Raw genomic sequence first — 11,510 nt, 5'->3', positions numbered from 1 at the left:
GGGTCACATCACAGTGGAGTCAGCTGTCTTAACCGTGGCTTGTGTACTGCAAACACATACCAGCTTCATCACTGTGTCTGTCACGCGACTCTGGTTCACCTTTCGGGCTCTGTCTTTACATTTATTTTGAAAGATGAAGCTCGTGATTATGGTAAGGGGCGTTACATTTCCGACGAGTGCTTGCGGTGTTCGGCCAATCACAATGCACTGGGTCAGCTGGCCAATCAGAGCAGACTGCGCTTGTCGGAAGGAGGGACTTTGTAGAAAACACAGCGTTTGAGAGAGGCGGAGCATAGAGGACCTACAATAATGAACAGTATTTTAAAAATAATGTGTTTTTTGAACATTAAAGCATGTCAACATTCTGTTACACCAAATAACGATCTTTAAAAAAAAAAAAAATAATATGACCCCTTTAAATGTTCTTGCGTTTTCTCTCTCTCTCTGTTGAACACACCCAGTTTTGTCTTTCACAAACAAACACATATTTAGTTGGATAAAAACAAAGTACACAAAGTGCTTTTGTGTTCCATTCAATTCTATTTTCAAGAGTGAGAAAGCTTCTGTGAACAATAATACAAGAATAGACCAAAAAAAAGAAACAAAGCCAATTATTTTCCCAAATACTCCATAAATCATAAACTAACAGAAAAGCAGCAAACAAAGCAGCATGGAAATAAATAACTCAATAGTACAAATAAGAGTGAGGTGGAGTGCATTCAGTGACAGTAACAGTGAAACAGTCAAAACTGGTGTTTCTCGGTATGTATTTTACTTCTAAATCCATCAGGAGGCACCAGAGAGCTGAAGCGTAATAACTGCAGGTCCAGAGAGCGGTGGCCATCTTTGGGCATCCTCATGGGTGGAGGTGGCGGGGGGGATATGGACGGGTTTGCACCACCGTTACCATCACTTCCGGTGTTATTATTGGTGTCATCGTAATTGGCAGCGGTTTCCACGACACTGCTAGCGCTCGTTTTCTGGCAATGAGGAAGGAACGAGCCTCTATAGTATCGATGATACAGAAAAAACGCCACCAACAGCATCAGCATGATGAGCAACATGAGCAGGCCGAGGACAATATAAACGCCCCTGAGGATTGTGGGAGATGGTGTCCAACTACAGTCTAAAAAGTGAGGGGAGACAAAGATTAAGTTATGAAATGTAATGACAGAATTTAAATTTTTAGCTCAGCTGTCCTTTTAAAGGGATATGAAAGCGGTCTAGTTCAAGTTAATATCTGAAAGCTCCCACAGAACAGTGCGCACCTGTCAATATAAACTTCAGAATATCAAGCTCTTACCAGGTTCAGTAGACGCCATACAAACGCTGTCTCCCGGCCCATGAGGAACCTCACGGTAACCATGGGTACAGTGACAGGAGTATGATCCAAACCGATTCACACACTCAGCGTGAGCATCACACACCACCATTCGCGTCTCACACTCATTGATGTCTGTTCAAACACACAAATGGCCATCAGAAATGATTCAGAAAAACAGGTGTTTTTGGTAAGATCACAGCTGCATAATATGTGTCCATGTAAAAGTATTTTAAATAATATGTTTCTAATTCTTTTATAATTATGTGCTTTTGACCATATGGGAACGAATGAACGACATACATACCATATATACATAACATGCATACATAACATATATACCTTTTTATTTGATATAAAATGGATATTTAACTAAATATTTTGGAATCTATAATTTCTATAAAATCAAAGCCCTATGTCTAACCAAGTTATGTGTTATGTTCCAAATTTGAAGTTGATCACAAAAAAAAAAAATTAAAAAAAAAAGGTTCCTGTAGCCATCGGGCTACACCCAAACTCCATTGAATTCTTAAATAAATTTTCCTGTCACAAATCTCAGAGACTCACGAGTCTCAGACCTTTCCTTTGTCAAGATTAGAAAAAGTTGATTATAAAATATTGTAGTAAGTTCTATAATTTTACACTTGACACTGCCCAATAGGGGGAGGAGCCCGATAAAAAGGTTTAAAGTACCATTTCCATGGTAACCCAATGTCCAATTTCAAAACTGTTTTCATAAGATATAGCTTTTGTATGATATCCAATTAGGATGAACTAAAATATGTAACAGGGGAAAAAGGCAATTAAAAAGAAAGTGAAAGTGAAGTGAAGTGACATGTGGCCAAGTATGGTGACCCATACTTGGAATTAGTGCTCTGCATTTATCCCATCCAAAGTGCGCGCACACACACACACACACACACACACACACACACAGCAGTGGGCAGCCATTTTTGCTGCGGTGCCCGAGCAGTAGTTGGGGGTTTGGTCAAGGGCCCCTCAGTCGTGGTATTGAAGGTGGAAGAGAGCGCTGTACATTCACTCTCCCCCCCTACAATCCCTGCCGGTACGAGACTCAAACCTGCAACCTTTGGGTTACAAGTATCAAGCTCTTACCAGGTTCAGTAGACGCCATACAAACGCCGTCTCCCGGCCCATGAGGAACCTCACGGTAACCATGGGTACAGTGACAGGAGTATGATCCAAACCGATTCACACACTCAGCGTGAGCATCACACACCACCATTCGCGTCTCACACTCATTGATGTCTGTTCAAACACACAAATGGGCCATCAGAAATGATTCAGAAAAACAGGTGTTTTTGGTAAGATCACAGCTGCATAATATGTGTCCATGTAAAAGTATTTTAAATAATATGTTTCTAATTCTTTTATAATTATAATGTGCTTTTGACCATATGGGAACGAATGAACGACATACATACCATATATACATAACATGCATACATAACATATATACCTTTTTATTTGATATAAAATGGATATTTAACTAAATATTTTGGAATCTATAATTTCTATAAAATCAAAGCCCTATGTCTAACCAAGTTATGTGTTATGTTCCAAATTTGAAGTTGATCACAAAAAAAAAAAAATTTAAAAAAAGGTTCCTGTAGCCATCGGGCTACACCCAAACTCCATTGAATTCTTAAATAAATTTTCCTGTCACAAATCTCAGAGACTCACGAGTCTCAGACCTTTCCTTTGTCAAGATTAGAAAAAGTTGATTATAAAATATTGTAGTAAGTTCTATAATTTTACACTTGACACTGCCCAATAGGGGGAGGAGCCCGATAAAAAGGTTTAAAGTACCATTTCCATGGTAACCCAATGTCCAATTTCAAAACTGTTTTCATAAGATATAGCTTTTGTATGATCGTATGATATCCAATTAGGATGAACTAAAATATGTAACAGGGGAAAAAGGCAATTAAAAAGAAAGTGAAAGTGAAGTGAAGTGACATGTGGCCAAGTATGGTGACCCATACTTGGAATTAGTGCTCTGCATTTATCCCATCCAAAGTGCGCGCGCACACACACACACACACACACACACACACACACACACACACCTGGAGACGCGCAGAGCAGTTGGGGGTTTGTTGTTTTGCTATTTTGTGGTATCAAGGGCACCTCAGTCGTGGTATTGAAGGTGGAAGAGAGCGCTGTACATTCACTCTCCCCACCTACAATCCCTGCCGGTACGAGACTCAAACCTGCAACCTTTGGGTTACAAGTCCGACTCTCTAACCATTAGGCCATGACTTCCTCAAAACCAAGAGCACCAAGTGTCAGACTAGTAGGGCACTGACAGTTAACAGGTTAAAAGAAAATTAAATTAATGATTAATTCATTTAAAAAGAAAACTTCTCCAAAAAGTATTACAAATATTACATTTAAATGAATAAATAAACAAACATCCAGAATCTAAAGTAGTGGTCTATTCCAATTTTTGTAGTTCTAGATCAAATCAATGTGTAATAAAGTGTCAAACAACAAGTAAAATAAAATGCCATTTTATTTAAATAAAATTATAATGACAAATACACAACAAAATTGCTAAAATAATAATAATAGTCAAGCAAGAGGTCAGAGCAAGGTTTCTGAAAATGCAGAGTAACCTGAAAGATCACAGGACAAGTAAATGTACATGTGGTGTGAGAGCACCTTCAGTGGAGACAGATGCAATGACGCCCTGTGTTTTGGTGCTTTGGGATGTGATGGTTCTGCCCTGCAGCCCCTGCAGCCTGGACTGGAGGTCCCCGTGTGTCTGCAGCCCTACAGCCGCCTTCTCAAACTGCAGCCACACGATGAACAAAACGCCAGAACTCAACCTGGAAACAAATTGATCGCCGGTCTGTCAGCAGATCGATTAGAAGAATCTCCCAATTAATATACTGGAGGAAGAGAACTTAATACTCACTTTTTTAGTCTTTTGAAGTCCAGGCTCTTTGGAGTGAAATGTCCAAATGCTTCTCGTATCTATAAACCAATTTTAAGCCCAAAAGTTGCTCAGCTGACAATACTCTGAATATATCTAGAAAGGGGATCAAAACGTTGAGCCTCACCATGGTCTCTAGAGCAGATCTGAGGGAAGAGGATTCTTCATGATGTTCAGGCCCCAGATTGACCTCGACACTCACCTCGAACAAGAGCTCTGATTGGACAGATCATAGGACATCATCAGAATGCATGCTGTATGTCATCTATAGTGTGACCTAAAACTTCTGTTACTTTGATTTTAATAATAAAATCTATTTGGTAGCTGTATTATTAGGCTGTGTTAAGGCGTTTGAAGGCACTTCTCACCCCCAGGTAAATGCCTGTTGTGGGTGACATTTTGTAAGGTTTGCTGGTAGCCAGTTATCTCTGTGGAATGAAGACAAAGGTTAACGCAAGAAAACCTTAAAGGGGGGTACAATGCTGTTTCATGCATTCAGAGTCGTTTACACTGTTAAAGAGTTGGATTCTCATGCCAAGCATGGACAAAGTTTCAAAAAGCTATTTGGACGTATGACGGAGTATTTCTGTTCTAAAAATCGTACTTCCAGGTTCAAATGGTATAAAACAAAGAAATTAAAATTGAAAAGTACATACCTTACTATTTTAAGAAAATTGTAATTGTAACAAATGTCTGTCATGATAGTATGTTTTACGGAATCGAATTTATGCTCATTTAAATTTTAAAAAATCTAGAAAGGATGATTTCCATTATTGTAATAGAAAATAATTCATAGTTAATATTACCGCTTGCATACTACTATTACTAATAATGATTTTTAAACATTAAATTATTAATATTATTATTATTACCCCATGATAACAACAACAAAATTCTATTTTAGGTCCATTTTTTAATTTCTCCAAGTAATTTTGGGGGGTAAAGTTAACGTAATTTTTATGAAAATTAAAAAAAAAAAAAACCACAGTGGTCTTATAAAGAGGATTTCTTTATGCAAAATGTAATCCTTTTTAACTGTAAAAAAAAAATTGCACCTTTTGACTTGCGGTGTAATTTGGGTTGCATTACAGGAAGTGTGATGCTGCTGTAAGTCGCTGTCGTCTCCATGGAAACACCTTCCTCATCGTCCCGCGGTCCCCCTCTCACTCCTCCAGCATCAGGCGCCGTTCTGGCTCTGACCAGCTCAGTTTGACTAGAAGAGTGCGCTTGTGCGTCCACATTCCTGCGCATGGCAGACGGAGAGCGGGTGGCGGCTTTGAGGTGTGGGACATGAGTGTGCGCGCTGAGGGTCATGTCTGAGATTTGTGAGTAAGCCGTTTGATATCTGGGGCGTGTTTGAGCAGGTCCACTTTCGGGTTGGTTGTGCTGGGTTTCTTCTTGTGATGTTGCAAAGAAATTCTCATCATCATCAACCGCATCATTACCGTGGTAACCAGACGCTACAACACGAGGAGATGAATCTCCGGGATTCTTTTCCCAGGTTTCCCTCTTCCCTAAAGGAAGTTCATTGGTCACGGAGGATCCAAACCTCACAGTGTTGGTCAGACCAGCAGATGTAGTTTGTGTGTTCACTCCTGATGGTTGGGCATCTGCTGTGACGTCTCTCACACCTGGTGGAGGACCCGTAACTGCGTCCGTTTCATCTTCATCACCACCTAATGCTGCTTCTATCACCTCTACAGGAATGTCTGTCAAGAAAAATACAAAGAGTCATGTGACATCTACACAGCAGTTAACAAGAAAATAAAAACATTCAGTCACCATAACACATTGATTTTCAGTGAAGAGAAAACATTTCAATAAAATGACACACACAGAGAGAGAGAGAGAGAGCGAGAGAGTGAGAGAGAGAGAAAATAAAAAAATATTTCTAAAGTATGTTTTACAAGAAAAAATATTTCAGTCTTTCTACTTCAAAATTTAACATTTAATTCAATGCGTTTTGTGGTTTCTTTATTAATTGTGAAATTTACTAGCAATTTCTTAGTAATAATAGATAAATAAAAATAGTTTCAATATCAATATTAAGTAGTAGTGGTAGTATGGGAATTCAGTGAAAATGTACAAACACTAACCCAGTTATATAAAAACTCACTCACCTTCATACATGGGATCAGGAGAATCCAGGGATCCGAAAGCTTTATAACGTCCATAGAAGCCCCTGTACGGGACGGGACGGTTCCCGTTGATGAGCAGCACCACCTGGACCGTGTTGGACACAGAGATGTATCTGGCCTTTCTCCAGCACCTTTCCAGAATCCTCTGTCCTCCCGCACCCGCTGGAGACTCATCCAGGTGGATCTGATCGCTCTTCTGCTGACAGGTGTCTGAGGGAGTCAAGTCCTCCAGATACAGCTCCAGACGCTTCCCAGGAGACACATGGATGGTCCAGTTGCACCACACAGGGGGGTTTGAGCACAGATAGTCAGGAGAGAAGAACTCACCGCTGTCGTCACCGAGGACTTGATGGCAGCTCCGCAGGGCAAAGAAAGCGTATCGCTCGCGGCCTCCACCTGACGAGAGAGAGCCAATGTCTTAGCACATCTATCCCCCAAAAGATCCAAACATTTGAACTGAAGAGGAAAAGTGGCATTTAAATGACCAGAAATAAGATTAAAACTATATATAATATATTGTTAAAAGTATAATAATAATAATAATAATAATAATAATGAGAATTTACTCCCCAAACCATCAAAATATTTTCATTGGAGGAAAAATTACAGGGGATTTAAATAACAAAAATAAGATTGCATTTAATTAAATTAAATATATCATTTTTTTAATAAATAATATAAATATTAATGAATGCATATATAATAAGACATAAGATAGCTAGCATTTTAGTATATTTCTCTCCAAAAATATCAAAATATTTTCATTGGAGGAAAAATTACAGGGGATTTAAATAATAAAAATAAGATCAAATAAAATAATATTAAATATATCATTTAAGAAATAAATATAAATATTAATAATGTATATTTAATAAGAAAACATAAGATAGCTAGCATTTTAGTATATTTATCTCCAAAAATATCAAAATATTTTCATTGGAGGAAAAATTACAGGTGATTTAAATGAATAAAAATAAGATGCATAAATAATGTTAATAAACTTATATTCTTACAAAATACAATATAAATATTAATAATGTATATTTAATAAGAAAACATAAGATAGCTAGCATTTTAGTATATTTATCTCCAAAAATATCAAAATATTTTCATTGGAGGAAAAATTACAGGTGATTTAAATGAATAAAAATAAGATGCATAAATAATGTTAATAAACTTATATTCTTACAAAATACAATATAAATATTAATAATAATAATATAAGATGAAATAAGATTTTAGTAAATGTATCCTCCAAAACATCTAAATATTTTCATTGAAAAGGAAAAATTACAAGGCATATAAAAAACACATATCCCCCCCAAAATATTATATAAATATGCAAATAAACAATAACAATCCTAACCGGTTATATAAATACAAAATAGGAGCATAATTTAGTAAAGAAAAAAAATATTTCTAAACATTTATCTATTCCTCCTTTCAAGATATATATTGTGCATTAATGCATGTATCTTTTCAATGCGTTTTTTCTCTCCATACTGCAAAGCTGATGATATAGATTGTGAAAATGCTATGCATTATGAATTGAATACGTTTCTCTATATTTGGTTATAAACAAAATACATACTTAGATACTTACAAAGTAAATATTTTTATGATTTTTTTTTAGCTTTTTTTCTAGGAAAATCTCATGTTCCTCTTCTTCCTTACGCATTATAAATGGGTCTTTACGCAAGAAAAAAAATATTGACGTCTTTAAGTTTTAGGAAATTTTGCTTTCAGAAGTTTGAAAACCCCTGTGCACACAAAACAAGCATTTTAAATCTAAAGCACGAGGAACAATACGGCACGAGGTGTCAGACAGCGGTTTACCTGCGGATGCTCGGCCGTCGTTTGTGCTGATCTGCCAAAAACAGACAGTGTGAGTGAAACATGCAGCGCTCAGACCACCATCAGAGGAGCATCGAGGAGTTACTCACCTCAGCGCAGCTTGTCACAGCTGCCAAATAGATTAATATCTGAAGACTGTATTTACTGCATAAATGCCGCCGTGGCATTTTAGATTTATGCTCGTGAACTTTCTACGTTGCTTGTTTTAAAAAGTAAACGGAAGCCGCTGAGAGCATCACCTGTATTATATCTGTAGCTAATGAGGTAAGTTTACCTGTCGCGCATGACCGAATGAACGAGGCTGACCTGCGACGCGCTCTTGATCCGGCAGAGGGCGCCGCGCGAACACCTACACATGTGCGTTGGCTGGGTGGATTACTTACCAATTGTAATCCGTTACTGATTCCAAATTACAAGACAAAAACTGTAGTTAGTAACGTAATCCATTACATTATACATTTTAGGCAATATAGCCTAATCAGACTACTTTTAGATAACGTTTGTCCTAATCACAGTGATTTAATCATGTACCAGAATGATGTATAAATGCAAACAAAAAGAAAATATTTTCCATTTGTTGTTTTTGACAGCATGCATTAAACTTTACACTATGTCAAAGTTTCCCAAACTGGGGTTTGTAAAGGAACTGCAGGGGGTTTGTGAGTTTAATGAAAAGCAAATGATTCATTCAAGCATAAAAAGGTACAATTCAAAGAAATCATTTGAAAATAACATCAATCAAAATAAAACACTTACTAAAAAAATGACAATGTTTTATTTGTTCACCTGAACGCCATGTGACCATTAACCATGAACATGCAAATGCGATACTTAATTATTAAATGCTTATTTTAAAATCTCAGAGGTACTTTGAGTAAATATATTAGGGGAAAGAGGTGGGGCTGACAAAAAAAGAGAAAAATTCAGGAATGCCTGTATTACATGTAAATAAGAAACAAAGTGAATTTGTGCATTTTAATGTGTTTGAAAGACAAAAGCCTGCAAAGACAAAGTAATACATGATTACATAACCTCTGCGTGTTCATCAGTAGTTGATGCAATGTTGAAAGGTTGAGAAAACACTTCTTAAAATGATTTTTGTAAATCCAGTGGTCAAATGCTGTGTGTAGCCTCTCACATTTCTGTTTAACAGTGACTGGTCTTTTTGTGAATGTCCGCAAAAGACTTTCTGACTGTATATAAGTGGTAGGCTATTTTAGAAAGGAAAAATTAGGGGAAATCAATAAATTATGAATAATGTATTGCTATTGTGTGAATAATATGTAATCATGTTATCAATAAAAAGTCTGATTCCGAGTATTTTAAAATGTCATTTAATCTAATTACAAGTACTTCATTTTTTGAATCCGATTATATAATCCAGATTACATGTAATCAGTTACTACCCAGCTCTGGCCGTGATGAAATGGAATAATAGCGTACTACACAATGCATAGCATATACTGAATTATGCCCGTTTTTAAACATAGAATGAGAAATACTGAGCATGATGCAATAATAAAGTAAGCATCCTGTGATAATGGTAATAATATCATGGCAGAGTGCTTGAAGTGAGTACTCTGAAGAGTACTGGGTATTTTTTTTACATGTCCCGTACACAACCCGTATTTACACAGCGCGCACAACGCCTCTGCACTTACTCCTGATTTCTCTCAACATGGAGACAGGAAAAATGTCAGTCAATGCATGGGGGAAAAAAGTCACTGGCATTACTTATTTGAAAAATTAACTTTTCTTTTTTTGTTCTTGTAAATTAAAAAGTAATGCGTTACTTTACTATTTAGTTACTTGAAAAAAGTAATCGGATTACGTAACTCGCATTACAGAATTCAGAATAATGCCGTATTTATATTTTGGCAACGTAACGCCTGTTAACGCTCTTAATGCTCTATGGTTACATCCTCAGGCAAACGTGATTTCTGTTTAGATGCAAAAAAAATTTACAAACTGCATTCTGTATGGATTCAATGCAGAACTTCCTTGTTATACAGAATGGTTGGAAACTGATTCATTTATTAATGCAAATCAGTTTGTTCGGATGGTTTATTAGAATAATAATATCTAAATTAGTCAAGTCACCTTTATTTATGTAGCGCTTTAAACAATACAGATTGTGTCAAAGCAGCTTAAACAGGAAAATAGTGTATAAATAATGCAAACAAAATTCAATTCTGCTGTAAAGCAGTTCTAAAAAGAGGCCAATAGTAAACAGTCAATATTTCAGTTCAGTTCAAGTCAGTTCATTGATTGCTGATTCAGTGATGTCCTTGTCCAGCTCAGTTCAGTCCTCTTCAAATAGTGTCTCTGCAATCAAGTCGACAATAATGGCAAAAATGAAGTATCCCCAACTAAGCAAGCCAAAGGTGACAGTGGCAAGGAACCAAAACTCCATCGGTGACAGAAATGGAGAAAAAAAAACCTTGGGAGAAAACTGGTTCAGTCGATGGGGTAGTAAATTACTGGCTAAACACTGTAAATCGCTTTCGGCTGAATCATTTAGACCACTCAGTTATACACTGAATCGTTTAGAGCAAATTCTGAGTTCACAGCTTGCTTGGTAAAACAACAAGTGAAGAAAACAAACACATTGCTATGCATACAATAAAAAGGGAAAATGTTGTTTTCCTTCAGATATATTTAAACTGTGTTTAAAGGGGTCATATGATGTTGCTAAAAAGAACATTATTTTGTGTATTTGGTGTAATGAAATGTGTTTATGTAGTTTAAGGTTCAAAAAACACATTATTGTTTCTCCTCTATGACCCGTCTTTCTGAAACGCGTTGATTTTTACAAAGCTCATCGGTCTGAAAAGCGCGGTGTGCTGTGATTGGCCAGCTATCCAGTGCGTTGTGATTGGCCGAATACCTCAAGCGTGTGACTGAAATGTTACGCCCCTACCATACTGTGATGCCTTGTCCTGGAGCGATGAGACAAAAACATTAAAACCCATTGTAAACGAGGCATTTGTTGCATCCAGTGGAGACATAATTACTGATTATAATGACTTATACTGTCTTTTTACGCGTTGCGTTGCATCGCGCTGCGTAAACATAAAACCATGTCTGTATTTGTGATCGGAGAAACGACAAACTACAAACATCACTGCACACATCTGGGTTGAACTGTTCTGGAACAGTGTTGTAAATACAACTTAACCACTGATTTCTAGTCGTGTCCATTTTTGCATTTTTGGAAAAAGTAGTTTCGCTTTCACAA

General features: G+C 36.9%; 1 protein-coding gene across 1 annotated transcript; it reads right to left on the bottom strand.

Moving 5' to 3' along the window:
* Positions 1–438: 438 nt before the first annotated feature.
* On the bottom strand, positions 439–8,539 carry LOC107594294 (uncharacterized). Its single transcript, XM_016284290.1, has 10 exons — positions 8,362–8,539; positions 8,255–8,285; positions 6,401–6,814; positions 5,336–5,989; positions 4,649–4,708; positions 4,408–4,496; positions 4,263–4,321; positions 4,007–4,173; positions 2,438–2,590; positions 439–1,126 (listed from the first exon to the last, which is right to left on the bottom strand). Exons 1-10 carry the CDS (start codon positions 8,437–8,439, stop codon positions 744–746), a joined length of 2,088 nt encoding a protein of 695 aa, XP_016139776.1. The 5' UTR covers positions 8,440–8,539; the 3' UTR covers positions 439–743.
* Positions 8,540–11,510: the final 2,971 nt, after the last annotated feature.

The sequence above is a fragment of the Sinocyclocheilus grahami genome, unplaced genomic scaffold, assembly GCF_001515645.1.
Source record: "Sinocyclocheilus grahami isolate Dianchi unplaced genomic scaffold, SAMN03320097.WGS_v1.1 scaffold181.1, whole genome shotgun sequence".
Classification (NCBI taxonomy): domain Eukaryota; kingdom Metazoa; phylum Chordata; class Actinopteri; order Cypriniformes; family Cyprinidae; genus Sinocyclocheilus; species Sinocyclocheilus grahami.
The sequence above is the reverse complement of the archived record's forward strand: the minus strand, read 5'-3'. Positions and strand labels throughout refer to the sequence as shown.

Bases quoted from the DNA above. Each gene is read 5' to 3' on its own strand.
- LOC107594294 (XM_016284290.1), bottom strand. From the start codon at position 8,439: ATGCCACGGCGGCATTTATGCAGTAAATACAGTCTTCAGATATTAATC. The intron at 4,174-4,262 runs GTGAGTATTAAG...ATTTGTTTCCAG, and splicing joins GACTTCAAAAGACTAAAAAA to GTTGAGTTCTGGCGTTTTGT. The intron at 1,127-2,437 runs GTAAGAGCTTGA...CTCACTTTTTAG, and splicing joins TATGGCGTCTACTGAACCTG to ACTGTAGTTGGACACCATCT.